The sequence below is a fragment of the Pongo pygmaeus genome, chromosome 2, assembly GCF_028885625.2.
Source record: "Pongo pygmaeus isolate AG05252 chromosome 2, NHGRI_mPonPyg2-v2.0_pri, whole genome shotgun sequence".
Classification (NCBI taxonomy): domain Eukaryota; kingdom Metazoa; phylum Chordata; class Mammalia; order Primates; family Hominidae; genus Pongo; species Pongo pygmaeus.
The window spans coordinates 54,402,785-54,424,681 of NC_085930.1; the positions used below are offsets into that span (position 1 = coordinate 54,402,785).

Consider the following 21,897-nt stretch of genomic DNA (forward strand, 5'->3'; position numbering starts at 1 on the left):
TACTAAAAATACACAAATTAGCTGGGCGAGGTGGCACATGCCTGTAATCCCAGCTACTCAGGAAGCTGAGGTAGGAGAATCACTTGAAGCTGGGAGGCAGAGGCGGAGGTTTCAGTGAGCCAAGATCGTACCACTGCACTCCAGCCTGGATGACAGAGCGAAACTCTGCCTCAAAAAAAACAAAGTTAATTTTTGAAAAATAATAAAGTGACGAAAACATTAAATGAAAGAGACTTTGGGCACTCATAAAGAGGTTTGTTTATGAAGTGATTGTAGTATTATTAAGGCCAACTTATCAAGTACTTTGTCACTGTAAACAGAATAGCAAGCAGCCTTAGGGAATGGCAATAGCTTAGCTCATGGGAATTTGCATTTCATTTCAACAAAAGAATTATGGACATGACGATATTATGTTTATTAGACAAAAACAATATATTGGTTAAGATTTCAGCCCATGGAGTCAGACTGAGCTGAATTCAAATTACTACAGGCTGAGTATCCCTCATCCCAAATGCTTGAGACCAGAAGTGTTTTGGATTCAGGATTTTTTTCAGATTTTGGAATATTTGCATATACATAATGAGATATCTTGGGGATGAGACCCATGTGTAAACAGGAAATTCATTTATGTGTCATATACACTATATTAAGGAAGATATTAAAGAAGAAATAAATAAATGAAGGTAACTTTATTTTTCCCTTGGGGACGCTGAAAAAACTGTTGTGCACCTTAATTTTGACTGCGACCCATCACATGTAGTCAGGTGTGGAATTTTCTACTTGTGGTATCATGTGGGTTTTCAAAAATTTTAGATTTTGGAACATTTTAGATTTTGAATTTTTGGATTAAGGATGCTCAACCTGTATCTCTGTATCCTTGGACAAATTGCTAAACATTAATATATCCATTCACTTTTCTGTGAAATCAGGATGCCAATGTCATCTATGATATAAGATTGTTTTTAAGAAGTACTCAGTGTTTTGCATGACATATAATAGCTTAATAAATGTTAGCCATTATTCTTAAGTTATAGCCATGGCTCTTCCCAGTACCCCTGTGAGGTAAACAGGGATGGTACTATAATCTCCAGTCACACTGGAAATCAAGATAGGATGCTAAAATATTATTACTCTCCTCAGCATCATGAGCCCTTTTACAGCAGAGCTGGAATCAGTCCCTAGAGCTCCAGAATTCTATTTCTATACTCTTGGCATTACACCATTCTTTATTTCCACTTGCTATAAAATGTCAGGGCACAAGAAAAAGGACAGGGCCACTGAGGCAGACATCCTATGGTTATAGCTCAGTAAAGATTTAATCTAAAGGCCAGACAGGTTCCAGGAAGCGCTGAAAGATTATTCCAGAGCAGTGCCACTCAGTGTGTGGTCCACAAGCTGAACTGTTTCTGTTTCACAGGGAAATAAGAATAAAAATTGAGAATATGTGTTTAGAAACTTTTATAGCAATTTGACATAGTGATTTTATTCTTTTTCTTTTTCTTTTTTAGAAATGGGGTCTCACTGTAGCCCAGGCTGGAGTGCAGTGGCTACTCACAGACACAGTCCCACTACTGATCAGCACTGGAGTTCTGACCTGCTCCATTTCTGACCTGGGCAAGTTCACCCCTTCTTAGGCAACCTATGGTCCCCTGCTCCTGGGAGGTGGGAGGTCACTATATTGATTCAGAATTCAGTGTGGAGACCCAATCAGCATAGAGCACTATAGCCCAGAACTACTGGACTCAAGTGATCCTCCTGCCTCAGCCTCCTGGGTAGCTGGGTCTATAGGCACAGACTAGCATGCCTGACAACATTGTGATTTTATTTCTGTTGAATTTAAAAATAAAAACTGTGTTTGTATTGTCTATGTTATTTTTAACCATTTATTTTTCCAGAAACTCAGTTTTATTTTATTTTGCAAAAGTATCAGTCTGTGACAGATTTGAAAATAAACAACCTGGTCAAGGGAAAAGACACCCTTGAGTCTTGAGAATGAATGGGCAAGAGTGGAGAAAAGAAGGTGGAGAGAAGGGTCATAGTTCTTGAAAACCAGGCAGTTCCTTTACAGAACAGATAAGGGAGGCATAGGACCATTTGAGTTATTCACTGAATTACCAAATTACTATCCAAACTAAATTTATTCAAGACAGACCTAAAAAGAGACATCACGGTGTGGGGAAGGTAGTAAGATTAGTAAGAACTACAATCACTTCCTTTTCCTGCTTTTAGTCGTCTCAGCTCTACAGCTACTGTTTTGTTTTGTTTTGTTTGTTTGTTTTTTCTTTTTTCATTTTGGGATCTGTCAGTGTTAGCATCTACAGCTACTGTTCTCCTCTCCAATTTCCCTCTCCTTTCCAAGGACCATGGTGATTCCCATCAGATGTTAAAGACTGGCTTAGCCCACACTAACGAGACGGAATCCCCAAATAGTGAAGACTTACTACTGGAAAGTCCTCTAGAGGTCTTTTTGATCCAGATGGGCAAAATGAGAATCAGAGAGGAAAAGGGACTTGTCTAAAGCCACCTGGCCTGTTACCAGCAGATACTAGGCTTTTACTCCTTGATAACCTGGGTAAATGGGAGATGAGCGAGCTTTTTTTGTCAATATCTCCATTGTTTATTCTATCTGATAGATTCAGTTAGGTTAACAAGGAAATGTGCAGGGTCACTATGTTGTACCACTCCAGGCAGCACCAGTCAGAGTGATCTGTGTACAGGAGTTGCACAATACAACAGTCCAGGTAAACACCACTTAGGAGAAAAAAGGGCTGTTGTCTGTTTACACGTTTGTTAGATTTTAGAAAGGAAATCTGATTAAACTAACCTATATTAACAGGAAACAAAAATAACATCACTGAGCTGCTCAGAAGTGCTAAGTACTGCATTAGACATTGGCTATCCCATTGAACTCTAACTATACATCTTCAGGGTGGCTATTTTTTTTTAAGTTATTTCATTTTTTTATGAGGGTTGCTTGCTTTTTTTTTTTTTTTTTTTTTTTGCCAATGCCTACTATATTGCAAGTCGTCATGGCAGAGTGTTGGGAAAAGTTTTCAATTAGCAATACTCACACCTCAGATAAACCTCATTGGCTACAATATCACCACTGTGCAAAGCTAGGGTTGCTATTCTTATCCCCGTTTGATAAATAAGCTGAGGTTCAAAAAAGTTATGTGACCGAGTTCACATTGCTAAGAGTGGCAGAGTTAGGAATTGAATCTAAATCTATCTGATATCCAAATTCAAGCTCTTTCCATAAGATTATGGCAGGAATTTAGGAGACTTCCTTAAAATATTGTATTCCTACCTCCTATATATGAAACAGGCACTGGGAGAAAAAAGGTATGAAGTGTGCATCCTCATCTGGACAATTCCCAGAATACCAGCGTTGAGTGGTCTTTATTCAGAAAAGGAAAAGGGTCTTGTGGTTTTTTTTTTTTTTTTTTTGATCTATGAGTCTATAGAGGGGTATCACAGAAGCTTCCTGAATGACCCTGTTCCATTGTTTCAATCTTTTTCCAGAATGGCGTGGTTTAAGAATAATATTCATTATAGCTACTTAATTGAAACCATTTATTTATTTATTTATTTATTTATTGAGACCGAGTCTCGCTCTATCACCCTGGCTGGAGTGCAGTGGTGCAATCTCAGCTCTATGCAACCTGTGCCTCCTGGGTTCAATAGACTCGTGCTTCGGCCTCCTGAGTAGCTGGGATTACAGGTGCCCGCCACCATGCCCGGCTAATTTTTGTATTTTTAGTAGACACAGGGTTTCATCATGTTGCCCAAGCTGGTCTTGAACTCCTGACCTCAAGTGATCTTCCTGCCTCGGCCTCCCACAGTTTTGGGATTACAAGCATGAGCCACCACACCTGGCCGAAACCATTTATTTCTGATTAAACAATGCGGTACTGTCATCCAGTTGTAGAAACTTGTGCCAGGCTTTCACAGTGTGTTGCTTGTGCAATGTGGTCATCCACTGACACTTTTTAAAATCTAGAGGTAAAAACCCTGCTTTTAGGGTACGGTGGGGGGAGTTAAAAATGGAGCTTAAAACTGTATTAATCTTGCCATTTTGTGTGTAGTTGTTGAATTTTTGCTTGTTACACTATTTATTGTGTCTACCTTGCTACTAATGTTTGACATTCTGATACTATCCAAAGCAGATGGTCCTGGTTAGATGATCCTGAATCATCCATGGAAGAGAGGAGGGGATCTCTCAGGCTGAATGTATGACATATCCCACAGAAACCCCTGGATATGTCTGTAAGTTCCTTTTATCTTCTGGTATCAGAGGGTTTTGTTTGTTTGTTTGTTTCTGGTAAAATGCATATGGGGCTATAATCTTAAAGATCCCTGAACATCGTTGCCAAAATAGTTTTTATCAACAGGTTTTCCAAGTGTTACATTTCTTCATATTACCATTCATGGCTTCCAACTTCTGTCAAATAGCTAAGTACAAATCTGTATTTTAAAAGTTATTTGGGCCAGGTATGGGAGCTGAAGTGGCCTCTTTTTATAGCATTTATTCTGAGTTCTTCACCTTGACATTTTACTGAATTGTTCTTAGTTCATCTGAAGGAAGTCACCCTGAATTCTAAATATATATTTACATTTATCTGAAGAGATAGATAGGAGATAGATGATTGCCAGGTAGATAGATAGAGAGGACCTTAGTATTTGGGCCACTTCCTCTATGAATCTCTCATGCCTTACTAAAGGAAGGGAGGCAGTTAATCCAATAGACCCACTTGGGGAAATAGTAGAGTTGTTAGGTATAAAAGACAGATAATAGTGTTGAGGAGGGTAAGAGGAGAGACATAAAATGGAAATACGCAATGACACACACAGGTACACACAGGAACAGACTATAGAAAAAAACAAACACAATAATACATAGACATGAACTACCCTATCCTTTTCCTCCCTCATCTTCCCCCAAGTCTCTGAGTTTTCTTTGGGCTCTTCCCATAACCCCCTTCCTTTTCCCCAGTCCTTTTGGCACCTACTTGATGTGTTCTGTGCGTCCAGAGCCCTCGATGGTCTTGGCTCCCCATCGTTGCTCCTTTTCAGAGATGTCATTCTGCAAACAACAGCACGCAGTAATACATGACGGCAAGAAATGTGCCACATTGAGAAGGGTCACCCAACTGACACATGCCCTGCATGTCCCGTGTCCACTGCCTTCTTCAGTCTGGGTCTTTATTCACATCCCCTCTATATTTATCCCATCCTGACCCCATGTAAGAATTAAACCGGTGAGGCCATGCGTAGTGGCTTATGCCTGTAATCCTAGCATTTTAGGAGGCCTAGGCGAGTGGATCTCTTGAGGTCAGGAGCTCAAGACTAGCTTGGCCAACATGGTGAAACCCCATCTCTACTAAAAAAATACAAAAATTAGCCAGGTGTGGTGGCATGCACCTGTAGTCCCAGCTACAGGGACTACTCGGGAGGCTGAGGTAGGAGAATCGCTTGAACCTGGGAGGCAGAGGTTGCAGTGAGCCGAGATTGCACCACTGCACTCCAGCCAGGGCGACAGAGTGAGACTGTCTCAAAAAACAAACAAACAAGAAAACACAAAGAATTAAATTAGTGAGCTCTGAAACCTCCATTCCTCCTCTGCATACTTCATGCCTACCCCATCTGGTCTCCTACAGCTTTTTAATCCCCCAGTTACACATGTCCAGCTTGAATCCTGGATCATGGGCCAGGGGAGACCCAGGTTCACCTGCTTCTCACCTTCAGTATAGCCTGACATGGCCTGTCAATCACACTGGCAAACTCGCCCACACCTGTCTCCTTTCATCCCTGATACCAGGTATCATGCATGCCCCACAGGTGACAGCCAATTGTCCTACCAATTAGTCCCAGTATGAGGGCTGTCTCAGTCCTAAAAGGCCCTTTTCCAAGCATCCTCAAAGGTCACAGAGTGGCCTATATGCCCTCCCCACCCCACCCTCTGCACTGTCCAAGCAAAACTACTTCCAAACTCACCACAAAGTCAGGATCTGTGTCCCAATCATCACCCTGGGTCTCCACGGAAACAGACACATCATGGCCCACTACAGACTTCCACATCTGAGAGAGACCGGAGATGGGAATAATTAGGGACAAAAAAGGACCAAGAGGAGGGAAAATAGGAATGCTGAAGTCAAAATATAGCAGCCCAATATTTCCTGCCATTTTTTTTTCTTAGAAGAAAATAGAAAATGAAGCAAAGCAAATGGGAGTTGTAGGAAGGCTTTTCTGCTCAGTTACAAGATGAGAGATGGGACTTTATTCAAGATGAACTGATGTGGCCTGGGCCCACCTGGGGCTAGAGAGAAGTCATCATGGGTGTGGGTAACACTAGGTAACCCATGAGTCAAAATTGCTGGAATTGTTCACTTGTGTCCCGAGGCCAGCCAGGCAGTGGCTGAAGGTGGTTGGCAATGAGGGGTGCTATAATATCCCTAGAATTATGGCCTCATTTCACTCAGGTTTCTATATATGATTCCTTTGTCGCTGTTGAAATACAAATTGGTTCTGCTTCTCACAAAGTGAACATCTACATCCCTCTTTACAACCTGCTGAACTATACTGAGAATTTTTCCAGCCTCTGGTCCAAGTGTTGTCCCACATCCATACTGAGTCTGGTCACCTCACAGCTGTGTAAGGTCAGCAGGGACAGTCGGCTGAAATTTCCACATGGAACAATGCATTGGGAAAGCATTATTTGCTGGGAATAAGTCAGTTATTACTCAATTTTTAAAAAATGGTTCAATTAATTGCTAAAGAAAAGTAATTCAAAAAATAGCATGTTTTCAAGTTGACAATTTATCGTAGAAAAGAAAAAAGAATAATATGTAATAAATCTGATTTTGAACATTAAGAGGTATTCAATTTTTATCAACTAAATAAATGTTGCAGAAATATTTAGAGAACACTAGCTTGGAAGGGTGCCAAACTTATTCTGCTAGGGCATTCCCAGTGTTCTAGTCGGCCTTCCGGACTGTGCAGAAGGAAGAGCAGCACAGTTGCTCTGCATCTGTGGATCTTGGTGTGAAGAAGTAACAACAGAAAATGCTCATCTGCTGTGGTCGCCACTGAGACTTCTTGACCCTGGCAGCACTTGCTAGCTGGCAACCCTTCTGTCCTCAGACACCACATCCCATTGGAGACCTTCCCCATGCTCTCCATTGTCTCCAAAGAGTCCCTTTACAACCACTCCTCAGGTTCTCCTGTCTCTACCTACCTAGGCCTTCAGATTCTCCAGTTTTCTATTTCCACTTGAAAACTCCATCTTCTCCATTGAGCAACCCCTTAAAAACCAGCCCAGGGGAAGTCTGGGTAAATCAGTTAAAGAGATGCTAAGGGGACACCGGACAGATATTGACCGAGTCAGCCGTGAGTCACGGCTGAAAGCAGCTCGGCTTTCCCTGATGCGGGTGGAGACAGCAAAACAAGACTTAGAATCCTGCATCCTTACTACCCCTCTGCTTCTCATCCCCTGGCTCCCGGGCTGCTGTGCAACAAAAGGACTGTCACACAGAAAACTGGAATGGAGAAGTTTCTGAAATAGTCATGAGCAATAAGGAAGCAATGAGGACTGATGGTCCCAACCTCCTTCCTGTGGCTCCTCTGAGGCCTCAGCCTGACCCTCCCATTCACCCATTTTTGAAATAAAAAGTTTCTGAAATAGAGACAATTTATCTAATATTCTTGACCTATTGACTAGAAACCAGAGAGGTAAGAAGTGCTATCTAGAGGTGAGAACCAGAGAGTAATCTGGTGAGGCCTTGTTGCAATGCTGACCTCCTGCATCAAAGTACAGGACTGGGAGTCAGAAGCCCTGGCTGTCATCCCAGCTTGGTGACTAAGCCTCTGAGGGACCATCACAAGGGATACAAACAGAGTAGGTACTCATTTGCCAGGTACCAGACCAGGCGATTAAGAAATACTAACTTTAATAATTTGGCAAATCAGCAATTATCTCTGATTTCCCCAGTGGAAAATAATGAAGGGGTTAACGTAGCTAATCTGTAGTCTCCTTGATTTCTGACATTCTGGGATTCTGTGATCTACGAACACAGAAACTAGCCCCAGCAGAACAATCATGCCGTCTCTTGGGCTCCATCAGCACTTGGTACTCAGTGCTAATCAGTGACTACTTCCTGATCTGTTACATTTCCTATGTGGGTTTGTTTCCCTGAGACCATATGCTCTTCAAGGGCAGACACTGTTTTCGTCTCCTGTGGTCCTCCTCCCAACTCAGTACCTAGGGGAGACAGGCCTTAGAGTGGGTTGTAGATTGTCAGCAGAAACCAGGCAACACTTTGCTTGATGTTGGTGCTAGATGGCTCCTGAATCATTTGCCTTGGGTTTAAGCCCCTCCCTTCTGTTTCTATCTCCAGATGCTGATTTGCTACAACCACTCACAACCAGGCCTTCTGGCTATAAAAGGATAAAAGCCTACTAGTGGTGACCTTGCCCATCACCAAGGACTAAGAGCCAGGTAGGTTCCTCCTCAACTCTTACTATGTGTTTCCCAACTGTCCCATGGCTCAGAGTACCCACCTCCACCTGTGTGAGCCTCTGTTCTAAGCGCCCGGCTTCTCGCGTCCACACCGACTCCCTCTCTGGCTGCTGCCACTTCGGAGTGAGAAACTGAGCTGCTGCTTCAGTTCCGTATTCAGGTTTTCGTCATTTCCTGCCACCCCATCCTCACAGCTACTTCCTGAAATTTGAGTCAGTTCCTTCTGCTTTAGACACTTAAATTTTAAAAGGATTAAATGTTTCTGTGCCTGGTCTTTTGCAAGGTTTTGACAATGGGGGTCATAGGGCAGTCATAGAAAATGCTGCTTTGACTCTGAGTTTGTAATCTAGTGAGAGAAACAAACATTCAACCAGAAAACACATTAGAGAATGCTGTAGAACAGCATTGTGTCCTAAATAGGGTGGCAGTTACATTTGAGAAGTAAAGGAATTCAGAGCATTTGGTATTGGGTGTATTCATCAAGAAAGGCTTTATGGGAAAAGTGATTTATATTTGGGTTTTGAAGCATGAGACTTAAAAAGAAACTCACTCCTATATTACCCACAGCACTTAAAAGTGGAGTTTTTATATAGATGTTCAAATAAACATCGACCAATTGAATGCCAGAAGGGAATAACTCATGAGGGAAAAGGCAAGACATGGAAGGAGAGTTTCCTAGCTTGTTTGGGGCACTGTGGAGTCTGAGCTAACAAACCAAAGATTTGGCTCCAGAGAGTAGGAGGAATTCTGAAAGAACCAGGTGCTGGTCAGTTGATGGAAGAAGGTCTTTGTGGTATCCTGTTTTACTGCGTGTCAAGACTTGCTGCCCCTCCCTTCCCTCTTGAAGTCAGACTTACTCAGGTGACTTGTTTTGGCCAGTGACAGATAACCACTTTCTGGCGGAGACTGTAAGACCACTGCAAGCTTTGCCATGCTTTCACCACTGCCCAAGGCAACCTGCAATTCTCCATATTGGCTCCTCCAGCAGACTGGGTCCCTGAGTGAGAAAGAACACAAGTGGAGCCCCATCCACCATGTGAGGGAATTGGAGTCTTTTTTCTTTTTTTTCTTTTTTTTAAAATTATTATTATTATACTTTAGGTTTTATGGTACATGTGCGCAATGTGCAGGTAAGTTACATAAGTATACATGTGCCATGCTGGTGCGCTGCACCCACTAACTCGTCATCTAGCATTAGGTATATCTCCCAATGCTATCCCTCCCCCCTCCCCCCACCCCACAACAGTCCCCAAAGTGTGATGTTCCCCTTCCTGTGTCCATGTGTTCTCATTGTTCAATTCCCTGGAGTCTTTCACTAAAAAATAGTCCTTTGTTTTGGCTACTGAGAATTTGAGGGTGTCTGTCATTGTATCCAATCTAGCCTCTCCTAATCTTGATTGTGGACTTCTTGATTTGTTCACAACGGTGCATTCTCCAAGGAGTTTAAGCAGGACTGGATGAAACTGGCCCATGATACAGGCACTTTTCTGCATTAGGAATATGAAGCCTCTGTCACTTCCAAATCTAAGGATTCTATGCCTGGGGAAGCTTTATTTATTCCTCCTACTTTATTGCCTATATATCATGGTGGTATCAAAGTTATGATAAGGAAGAGTACATTTGTAGAAGGGAAAATAGTCTTTTAAAATCACTTGGAATCCTCATGTAGTGTCAAAACACGATTTAGACTAGATGCTGTGACACACCATCCAGGTACACAGTTCTCTAGAGAAACTATAGAAATTAATCAGAGATGACACCAAGAAGCCCTATCTTTCCTTAGCAAATGTCACAAGTTCATTACTGATGAGGTAGTGAGGTGTATCACACAGAAAGAGAATGGGCCTTGAAGCCAGATAGACTTGGTTCAATTAAACCACTTATTGTACTTTGAGAAAGTGAGCTATCTTCTCTCAAGCAGCAACTTAATATAAAAATCCATAATAGCTGGGCACGGAGGCTCACGCCTCTAATCCCAGCACTTTGGGAGGCCGAGGTGGGTGGATCACAAGGTCAGGAGTTTGAGACCAGACTGGCCAACATAGTGAAACTCCATCTCTACTAAAAGTGCAAAGATTAGCCGGGCATGGTGGCAGGTGACTGTAATCCCAGCTACTTGGGAGACTGAGGCAGGAGAATCGCTTGAAACTGGAAGGCGGAGGTTGCAGTGAGTTGAGATTGTGCCATTGTACTCCAGCCTGAGTGAGTGAAACTCGGTCTCAAAAAAAAACCCAACAAAACAAAACATAATAATGCCTATCTAACCTGCTACATGCTATTAAGTTTCTCTTCTCCCATTCCCACCCAGAGGGATCCCTAGGGGCCTAATGTTTTCACTATGTGCCAGACAAGAGTTCTCCCAGGACCATGCATGGACCTGCATCAATTTCATGCCCTAAGGCCCAGCTTATTTGGTTCAGTGTTAGGATAGGATTTCCTCACTACATTCATCACCTGGGGTCTAGCAGCTAAGGCTGGAAAAACACATGCAGCCGTCACTGATATTGGCCAGTGAGAAGAAAGCCTGAATATGTAGAGCTTTCTACCCCTGTAACCATTCCTGGCTACCTCCTTCCCTACTTCCCTTACCCACCTTCCACCCCACAGCATGCAAACACAGGTACCGAAGCACCTGTGCACATATCCATTCACTCACACATACACACACATACACACAAACTCTTCATTCTGAAAATAATTTTATTATTTTACAGTTGTTCAGGAAACTTCCCAGGATGTTGTAACCAAGATTTAATCACCACAGTAGATTTAGAGCAGATCAGTCAGCCCACTGGTCTTCTCTCTTCTTTAGGGAGAGACTAGGCAGTGAACGCATCATGTATACAATGAGAAAATAACCAACGGGTAGGATGGGGAGGGGAGGGGAGACAGGGAATAGGCACAAATGGAATTCTATCCTGGCTGTCCTTCTCAGGTCTATCTATATTTAATTTTGTCTTCTCTATATTCTCCTTCCATTGCCACAGAGGGCAGAGACAACGGGGCTGAGAAACTGTAATAACTGTCACTAACAGCAAAGTAGCTTAGTACTTCAAGAGGCCAGGAGTTGCAATGTGGTGTTAGACCAGTCAGCCTCCTGGCTGAGAGTTAATGCCTAATACTGGCTCCCAGTGGCCCCTGGGCACTGTCTCAGGGTCCACATTCCAGGAATATCCGGATATTCCTGGACGCTTTTCCCTGCCCTTTGGTGAAAGGAAAGACTTGGGCCACTTAATACCTTAGTATACATGTGATCAAAGGCAAAAGCAAAGGGATTCTATCCTTATAGTCTAGGACCTGAAATTCTCCCTCCAATTATATCTGAAATTGGCAGGGAAAAAGATGCTGTCCTCCCATGTGATCTAACAGCGAAAACCCCCAGGGAGTTCCTTCAGCTCTCACCACCCTATTCTGCAAGAGACCTAAATCAGATGTCCTATGAGGTGACATGTTCATTTCCCTGAACTCTGTTTATGGCAGAGCCACCTTCCCCCTGAAACAGGAGAAAATACAGGCAAACGAGGCAAAGAAAGTTATCAATCAAAATGATACTGAACTTCAGATTATTAGGTTTATTGAAACCATCCTCTTGGCTTGGCTGAAAGACATTCCTCAGTATCTTTTACAGGACCACAAAAGATCAGGGTCCTGCAAAATCTCAACAAATATTAGGCTCAACAAACCAAATGTGATTCTCAGATTAAGCAGAAGTGTTCAGGCTCAGGGCAGTAGAAGAAAGCAGACTCGCCAGTCCCTGCAGCTCCAACTTGTCCTTGTATCCACCTCTGTTTTTGCAGGCACTTTCCGTGAAGAGTTGGAGAGAAGACCTGTAAATGGGAAGACTGTTCCACTGGAATTGATGTTCTGATGTTAGAGCTGAGAGAATTCCAAGTTCTGAGGGGAGTGGTCCAAAGAGTAACAACTAAGTCTATAGATGGCCCGTAAAACACAGAATGAGCAGGACATGAATCATTAGAAAGTAGATGGCTGCTAGAAGTGGCACTCGGGTCCGTGAATGACAGAGTGAACGCAGGACTCGCTTCCATCCAATGCCACTCCGGGTCTGAAAGAAAAATGTGAAACTCAGAGAGTTTTCACCCCATAAGGCTATGTTGCTTTCCCTCCTACTAGTCTTGCACTTAAGCAAAGCTGACCCAACCACTGTAGAAAGTGGTATTCTGAGAGGAAAGTTGCCTCAGAGTCAACAACTTGGCAAATTCCACCAGGTTCTTCTAATCTTTCACACCCTTCCAGCCTTAGACTCATCAGCTGCTCAGTGGCTGGACTTCCACATTCCTTCTCCTCAGCTCCTTGCCTCCAGCATAGCCAGCCCTGGTAGATAATAAAACACCCTCTCTTTATCCTTCTTCCTTCTTACCCTTCGACAACTGTTGCTTGTAAGATCTATTAACAGTGCCTGCTCCTGAGTGCCACAGGAGCCAATGATAGGAGTCCGAGAAGAGTCCCATTCACTGTGCTCCAACCTGAGTTGAGAAAAAAAAGAGGCATAGCATTGGTTCCTAGCATGAGAGGCTGATCAGGCCCAGTCTTCCCAGTCATCCTGCCACACAATGCAGCACAGGAGGAGACTTGCAGCAAAAGCTGCTCCCACAAACCCAACCCCATGCAAGGGGGGTACCAGCAGATACGTTTCCTTCAGCAGCAGCAAAATGTGACAATAACTATCAGGAAGTGACTGCCTACTTACTATGTATCAGGCTCTAGGCTGGGTGCTTCACATACATTTAATCCTGAGGTTTTGAGGTTGGTCTTATTATCTTCAAAGTGCTAAGGCTTACAGAGGTTAAATTACTTGCCCATGGCGGCAGAGCCAGAATTCAATACCCAGCTTTGTCTTTCAAGCCTCACGTTCTTTTTTCCACCACACCACACCTGACTTGGAGAAACTCATTACATTTTTTTCTTTTATCAAAGGCTAATAGGCAAAAGCATCCAAAGAAGATTTCTGTGGGGTTTTAAAAATTAAATTGAACTAAAAAAAATTAAATTGAATTGGCAGTCTCTACTGCCTTCTGGCTCAGTGTTTGCTGATTTGCTTATTAATACTGGAACTTCTCCATTTAATGAAGAAACTGCCGTTACTCACTCAATGGTTATGTCAAACGAACAAAGGAGCTGCATGTAACACAGCACATTTGATCAAGCATTTGCCTATAGGGATGAACTTTTTCATTGGGGAAGAGAGGATGAAACCCTTGCCTCTACTCTTCATGTTTTCTCCTTATGAAAGGATATCCATTAGTTTAATACTCTTGGGCTCTCTGCAGGACACATTCTTTTCTCCAGGAGAGAACAAACACCTTAATCCAATCTGTGAGTCTAGAAAGAGAACTGAGCATGCACAGCCTAGCTCCTTCTTTCCTGCTTCCCTCCTGAGAGCCAGGCTGACTAAAAAATACACCTTCTGTGTCTATTCCTCCATGTGATAAGCTTTTCAGAAGCAGCTTTGATCTGGAACAGCATGGTCTGTTACTATGGAGGTCAGTCTGTCAACATAGGCTATGCTGAGGAAGGATGAGAAGTCTGTAGGTATTGATGAGGAAGATGGTACTGGCTGCCTTTAAACTGGAAGGCCACTGAGTTCCACCTGCTCTTTAGAGTACATGTGAGATTCTAACATTAAAATGGCGGTACCTGGACTAGGCAGGCAGCCCTTAATTAGCTACCCCAACTTCCATTCTGCATCAGAGCTAAAGAGGGAATTGTGGCTTGAATTAATACGGCTTGCCCACAGGCTCAAGAGTCATCATCCCACACATGCAGTCTCAGTTGGTTTGGGACAGGTTAGTTACACAAGAGGGAGATCAACCTCCCCATTGGCCAGGTTTCACTGGTCTAAACAATTCAATAGCAAGTAGAAGAGAAACAGTCATGAGGGCACAGGCCTGAAAATGCTCGGCAGAAATGGCAAGACACCACACAAGGCATTTAAGCAAAGCTGGCCCACCCTCAAAGCTGCATATCAAGGCCTGAATAGGTGACGAAAATTAAGAAGTTGTGAATATGTTGGATTGGAAAGAAAGGTATCTCAAGTAAGACCTGCTCAATGGGGCTGTCACCTCTTGCCACATAAACTTTACAAGAAGGCATTAATATCAGAAATGTCATTCTCTGAGGAAAGTGATCATATACATAGGTGGCTTTCTCCCAAAATATAATAAAAGTGCCTGCTTTTAACGATATTTTCCATGGAAAGGGACTTCCAGCAGCAAAATACTTGTAGCAACTCTCTATCCTCTCATGCATAGTGATTCTTTTGATGAGAATAAGGAACTAGGGATGTGTAGCTCTGCCCTTCCAAATTACACTTGGAGCAAACTGCTCATAGGAAGCACAGTTCACTCTGTTACTCCAATGCTCTTGTTTGGCAAGAGCAGGATTTTCTGTGAAGGAGGTCTACCTTGGCCCAACATTGTCTGTGACTGGGAGGGGAAGTTCAGGGTTAGGAAGTGCATCTGCCAACAAATAAAAAGCTACATTCTCTTAACATCATTTATAAAGCAATCTTTTAATCTTTTAAAAAAGATTTCCATGGATTCAGATCTCAGGTAGAAAATGAGGTTGTCACTTATTTGGTCCTCTAGAGAACCCAACACCTACCTCATATAGTTATGGTTAGGATGAAATAAAATATCTTTCAATAATGGTAGATATCATTATTATTCTCTAAGAACAACTGTTTTAGAAAACACTGACTCTCCTATACTCCAAAAGTACAGTGTTCTCTTGGGTGACCACAATGTCGGTAAACTCATTGCAGCAACTATCTCAAGATGAGAAAAAGATCTTAAGACATCCTAAGTCTGGCAGGAAGTGTACATGAGTATGATCAGAAAGGATCGGAAGGGAACAGAGGCTATCTCCCTCAGCCTTTACCGTCTGATCTGCTCCTCAGCCACAGAGAGAGCATTCTCAGCAGCCACTCTTTGGTCTCGTTCTTCTTCCAGCAGCTTCCTTAATTCATTTACTTCCTGTCTGGTGTTGCATAGCTGCTGCTGAGCTTCAGAAAAGCTTAAGGATGAGAGGAAAACAAAAGGCATCATCAGATGCAGAAAACGGTTGCTAATACAAGGGATTCAAAGTCTTCATAAGGTTCTAAAGCAACAAAATTCATAGAAGCTTGTCTGAACACGATATTTCAAAAGCAAAGCTGTAGAGGGATTAAATGAAGCTGTAGAAAATACCTAAAGAAATTTCAGGAACTGATTATCTTTCATTTTACTATCATAGAGTAGTTGTTAGTGGTGTGTGTGTGTTGCTGTTCCTCTTTTTTACAAACTTTTCACACACAAATGTTAGTTATTATTGTTACTATTTGATCCTCACATCACTTCTGTGAGGCTACTAAGATAATAAGACATATTAAATCCATATAAAGGACTCCAGTTAAATCTAGATTACTGCCCAATTTCTGGACTCTGGTGTATGCTCCAGGGTTGAGAGAGCCACTCCCCTACCTTTGCTGCGGTTCCCTTAGTTCCTCAGGGTCACTCTTTCTGTGAACTCCATTCTTTTCCTGGGGAGCTCCTGGAGCAACATCTATATTTAGTGGCCCCTGGAAGAAGAATAAGCTTAGTAATTCAGTGATGAAAGCTCTTAAGAAAGTGTACTCGAGCAAAATGAGAGCTCGTTTACAGAGGACTATCTCCGCTTATAATTCTTAAGTTCAAATTTAGAAGTGAGAAGCTTCTGCTCTAGCAGATTACTCACCTACATAAAACTCTTGTCTTGATTAGATTTTTCTCCCAGATTCTCATTCTTGAATTTCTCCTCTTAAAAGTTAAGTCTGGGCCGGGCGCCATGGCTCAAGCCTGTAATCCCAGCACTTTGGGAGGCCGAGGCGGGTGGATCACAAGATCAGGAGTTCAAGACCAGCCTGGCCAAGATGGTGAAACCCTGTCTCCACTAAAAATACAAAAAATTAGCCGGGTGGGGTGGCAGGCACCTGTAATCCCAGCAACTCGGGAGGCTGAGGCAGACAATTGCTTGAACCCAGGAGATGGAGGTTGCAGTGAGCCGAGATCGTGCTACTGCATTTCAGCCTGGGCGACAGAGCAACACTCTGTCTCAAAAAAAAAAAAAAAAAAAAAAAAAAGTTAAGTCTGCTGTGGATGCTTATGGCTTTTCCAGATGCCACTTTGATCGTTCCCTTGCTTGCCCAGCCCCTCCCAACCCCCTTCTCCTCCTCCGTATCCTATACGTCTCCATACTAATTCTCAGTCTCCTCCAACTTCAACGCTGCACTCCTCTCCCTGGCTGTCAACAGTGCTGCCTGTTTTGTTTCTCAGGTCCAAAGTTTCCTACAATTTTCTTATTACTTAAAGTAAAATCAACACTTTCTCTGTCTCAGAGTACCAAAAGTCTCAGTCATCACTGTTTCCTACTCATGTTTTAATTTCTCTCCTACCATTTCACTGATCTTTTTCTTCTAATTGCTTCACTGTAATTTTTCTCAGACCTTATTCCCATCTCAATTAACTCTTTCTTCTCTCCCACTTTCTTCCCTGACCCCTAATTACATTAACTTCTTCCATACTGCTCTTTAGTGCTTCACCACTTGCACTAAATTTCATCACACTTCTCCCAATCTCTCACCTTCTCCTTACTCACCGCCTGCAGCTCTTGAACCTGCTTCTCCAAGACTGCACAGTGATTTAAAAGGTCACCATAGTGCTGCTGGTTCTCACGAAGACTCTGACTGGTATCACAGAGCTGAATGGAAAGGGTGTTTTTCTCTTCCAGTAGCTGAGAGAACTGAAACAGAAGCGAGGATAAGCACCATCCTGCAGTACTATAAGCAGTGCTTAGGTGAACTGTTCTGAGTTTTCAGGATCTAATTTTCTTATGGAAGACCTTTGTTTCAGCAATAGCAACAATAGCACTTTGTGTGCCTTCAAAGTTGGAAAAAGCATAATTTTTTTTGACCAAAACAGAAAACAATTCCGGAGGAGTAGCAGAAAGGTTTTTTTGTTTTGTTTTGTTTTTTTAAATGGTGCCCAGTACATTAACTGAAAAACCATGAAGCAGAAGTCCATAAGCAATCTAATTAGATAGGCTATTCTGGGTACATAAGAGGGAGAAGGCAGTACCTCAGGGTCAAAGTTCATGCTACTAACAAATGACTATAATCTCCAGAACTCAATATGGCTGAAGAGAGCTGTCACCCCAAAATCTGTGCAACAATATTACTAGGCAGATTCCTCAATGCCATAAAGAGTTATAAGTTACTGAGAGAATAGAATAAAAAATTATAATATGTGGTAGAAGGGAGAAACAGAATAAATCCCAACATGTATATGTATATGTCAGAAACTGTGTTGAGAGCATAGATTCTCCCAGGTAGAAACATTTCAGTCCCTTAAAGCAGGACTCTCCTCTACTGCATGACTAACAGGTCATCGTTCAGTCTTCCCTTGAACGTGTTCAGTGTCAGGGCGCCCACTACCTGACAAAGCAATCCAAACCATTTAAAAAACTGAAAATTCATCTTTATAGTGAATGAAAAATTTACCTATTGTAGCTTCTACCCATTGATTTGAATTTGGTACTCTGGAACTATAATTCTCTCACTTGCAGGCTGTCAAGTTTTAAGTTTTAGCTGTGATTAGCCTCCAGGTACATTAATAACCATGGAGATGTCTCTCCAAGTTATCTACTTTAGGACCATCTACATTATATGAGAGGAACCCAGTATACCAGTTGTATGTTCAATTTTTTCTTGATGATTCTTTTTTGCAAGTTTTTGTGAAAAAAAGTTGAAAGAAACAATGTTTTAGAGGAGAGGCGACAGTTTTCTAGAGACAACTGTGAGAAAGGGCATTTGATGCAAATAGAAAATTAGAACAAGATAATCCATACATACTTGTAAAAGTGCTCTGTTAGCCGAAAATTGCTCTTCAGATGTAGGGTTGTTTTTTGTGTTTGTCATTCTGAAGAGCAATGTTAGCTTACAAAGTACTTTCACCAGTATCATCTTATTTCAGAGAGGTAGAGAAAGGATTTCTGTCCTTGTTTACAAATGGCTAGTAGATGTCAAACCAGGACTCAAGTGTGGTTCTTGATTCCAAGTCTAGAGCTCTATCTACTATCTGATGGTGTCCAATCTGACAGTCTAGCAAGGAAAGTTAAGAAAATTATAGGGTTTTTTGGGGGGGGTTGTGGGAGGAGGTGGGAATAGTTAGGAAAGGATACAAATATTTGGGAAGTGATGCTAATTTGAAGAGAGTTAACTGGGTACAATGACAACTATTGGATTCTGAGACAGGGAACAACATGTTCTTCCCTTAACCTAGAGGAAGTTAATTTTCCTGGCCACAATGAACAGTCCAAACCATACCAAAAACAAAAACATAGGTCCTTCTAGTTTAGGGGTTGGCAAACTATGATCCAAGGCCTGCTGCCCTTTTATCGTAAATAAGGTTTTACTGGAACACAACCAGCCCAATTGATTCTATATTGTCTATGGCTGCTTTTGTGTTACAACTGCAAAGATGAGTAGTTGTTAACAAAGACCATACAGTCAACAAACCTAAAATATTGTCTGAGCCTGAAGGAAAAGTTTGCTGACCTCTCCTCTAGCTTATAAGCTACTATATTTCACTGTATCTATACCTGTAAAAACGAAATAGGAGGGAACAATTTAGACTACATTATGTCACTAATCATTGATCTCATGTTTTTAAGTTTCTAGCACATTCTTACATTACATACAAACACCCAAACAGCTGGTAGAAATGCGGTCATCCCTTGTTATCTATAGGGTATTGGTTTCAGGACCACCCCCGGACCCCCAACTCCCAGTATACCAAAATTCGAGGACGCTCAAATCCCTTATATATAATGGCAGGGTATTTGCATATAACTTATACACAACCTCCCATATACTTAAAAATTTTTTTAATTCATGCGTAATAGATGTACATAGTTTCAGGATACATGCTATAATGTAATATATTCATATAATTTGTAAAGATCAAATCAGTGTATCTGGAATATCCATCACCTTAAGTATTTGTCTTTCCTTTATGCTAGAAGCATTTAAATTCTTCTGTTCTAGCTATTTTGAAATATACAATAGATTGTGGTAAACTATAATCACCTATTGATTTACCTAACACTAGGTCTTATTTCTTCTATCAAACCATGTATTTGTACCCATTAATCAACTTCTCTTCATTCCCTCCTCTCCTTTATCCTTCCCAGCCTTTAGTAACTACCAATGCACTCTATAACTTCATGAGATTCACTTTTTTTTGCTCCCACACGAGTGAGAATGTGATATTTGTCTTTCTGTTCTTGGCTTATTTCACTTAACATAATGTCCTCCAGTTCCATCTATGTTGCCACAAATGACAGAATTTCATACCTCTTTATAGCTGAATAATATTCCCTTGTGTACATATACCACATTCTTAATCTATTCGTCTGTTGATGGGTACTTAGGTTGATTCTATGTTTTTTTTTTTTATGAATAGTGCTCCAATAAACATGGGAGTACAGACGTCTTTTTGATATATTGATTTCCTTTCTTTTAGATATGTGGGTTGCTGGATCATATGGTAGTTCTATTTTTAGCTTTTTGAGATACCTCCATACTGTTCTCCACAGTGGCTGTACTAACTTACATTGCTAACAGTGTATGGGAGCTCCCCCTTTCTCTGCAACCTTACCAGCATCTGTTACTGCCTGTCTTTTTGATAAAAGCCATTTCAGCAGAGGTGAGATGACATCTCACTATAGCTTTGATTTACAATTCTCTGATGATTAGTGATGCTGAGTATTTTTTTTTATATCTGTTGGCCATTTGCATGTCTTCTTTTGAGAAATGTCTATTCAGATCTTTTGCCCACTTTTAAATTGAGTTATTTGTTTTCTTGCTATTTAATTGTTTGAGTCCCTTATATATTCTGGTTATTAATCCCTTGTTAGATGGGTAGTTTGCAAATGTTTTCTCTCATTCTGTGGATTGTCTCTTCACTCTGTTGATTGCTTCCTTTGCTGTACAGAAGTCTTTTACTTGCTGTAATCCCATTTGTCTACTTTTGCCTTGGTTGCCTGTACTCTTCAGGACTTACACAAAAAAAAGCCTTGGCCAGATCCATGTCCTGAAGCATTTCCACAAGTTTTGCTCTAGTAGTTTCATAGTTTCAGATCTTAGAATTAAGTCTTTAATCCATTTTGATTTGATTTTTGCATGATGAGAGATAGGAGTCTAGTTTTATTTTTCTGCATACAGATATCCAGTTTTCCCAGCACTATTTATTGGAGAGATTGTCCTTTCTCCATCGTATGTTCTTAGTGCCTTTGTCAAAGACAAGTTGCCCCTAAATGCCTGGCTTTATACCTGGGTTTTTAATTGTTTCACTGGTGTTCTGTGTGTCTGTTTTTATGCCAGTATCATGCTCATTAAACAGGTAGTGTGATGCTTCCAGCTTTGTTTTGTGTGTTTTTTTGTTTTTTGTTTTTTGTTTTCTTTTTTTTGAGACGGAGTCTCGCTCTGTCACCCAGGCTGGAGTGCAGTGGCGCGATCTCGGCTCACTGTAACCTCCACCTCCCGGGTTCAAGCAGCTCTCTGTCTCAGCCTCCCGAGTAGCTGGGATTACAGGCCCCCACCATCACGCCCAGCTAATTTTTGTATTTTTAGTAGAGACGGGGTTTCACCATGTTGGCCAGGCTGGTCTCGAACTCCTGACCTCAGGTGATCCACTCACCTCGGCTTCCCAAAGTGCTGGGATTACAGGCGTAAGCCACCACACTCGGCCCAGTTTTCCTCTTTTTAATCAAGATTGCTTTGGCTAGTTAGGAGTTTTTGTGGTTACATATACATTAAATTTTTTTTTCCATTTTTGTGAAGAATGTCATTGGTATTTTGATAGGGATTGCATTTAATCTGTAGATTGCTTTGTGTAGTACTGTCATTTTAATGATATTAATTCTTCTAATCCATGAGCATGAAATATCTTTCCCTTTTTTAGTGTCCTCTTCAATTTCTTTCACAGTGTTTTATAAATCTTTCATTTCTTTGGTTAAATTGATTCCTAAGTATTTTAAATTCTTTGTAGCTATTATAAATGGGATTGCAATCTATCTATCTATCTATCTATCTATCTATCTATCTATCTATCTGTTTTTGAAACACAGTCTCTCTCTGTCGCCTAGGCTGGAGTGCAGTGGTGCGATCTCGGCTCACTGCAACCTCTGCCTCCCAGGTTCAAGTGATTCACATGCCTCAGCCATGTGAGTAGCTGGGATTACAGGCATGCACCACCATGCCTGGCTAATTTTTGTATTTTTAGTAGAGAAGGGATTTCGCCATGTTGGCAAGATTGGTCTCAAACTCCTGGCCTCAAGTGATCCGCCCA

The 21,897-nt window shown here is 41.7% G+C and overlaps 2 protein-coding genes and 1 pseudogene across 27 annotated transcripts in view; all 3 read right to left on the minus strand.

Annotated features, from left to right (window-relative positions):
- Window positions 1–8,711, minus strand: part of HCLS1 (hematopoietic cell-specific Lyn substrate 1) — a 28,971-nt gene extending 20,260 nt beyond the window's left edge. For both annotated transcript variants that reach the window (XM_054481071.2, XM_054481070.2), the window contains exons 1-3: window positions 8,557–8,711; window positions 5,995–6,078; window positions 5,010–5,083 (exon numbers count right to left, since the gene is read on the minus strand). In XM_054481071.2, the coding sequence (XP_054337046.1) occupies window positions 5,010–5,083; window positions 5,995–6,078 (158 nt within the window). In that variant the 5' untranslated portion in view covers window positions 8,557–8,711. The remainder of the gene's footprint in view (window positions 1–5,009; window positions 5,084–5,994; window positions 6,079–8,556) is intronic.
- Window positions 2,988–3,118, minus strand: LOC129034502 (U4 spliceosomal RNA; annotated as a pseudogene).
- Window positions 8,712–12,067: 3,356 nt separating the features above from the next.
- GOLGB1 (golgin B1) overlaps window positions 12,068–21,897 on the minus strand; it is a 95,741-nt gene continuing 85,911 nt past the window's right edge. For 21 of the 25 annotated variants that reach the window (XM_054481083.2, XM_054481081.2, XM_054481074.2 and 18 more), the window contains 5 exons: window positions 17,132–17,290; window positions 15,994–16,091; window positions 15,413–15,547; window positions 12,894–12,999; window positions 12,068–12,578 (listed from right to left, as the gene is read on the minus strand). In XM_054481083.2, the coding sequence (XP_054337058.1) occupies window positions 12,444–12,578; window positions 12,894–12,999; window positions 15,413–15,547; window positions 15,994–16,091; window positions 17,132–17,290 (633 nt within the window). In that variant the 3' untranslated portion in view covers window positions 12,068–12,443. The remainder of the gene's footprint in view (window positions 12,579–12,893; window positions 13,000–15,412; window positions 15,548–15,993; window positions 16,092–17,131; window positions 17,291–21,897) is intronic. The other 4 variants (XM_063662600.1, XM_063662596.1, XM_063662590.1 and 1 more) reach the window with 1 other exon arrangement.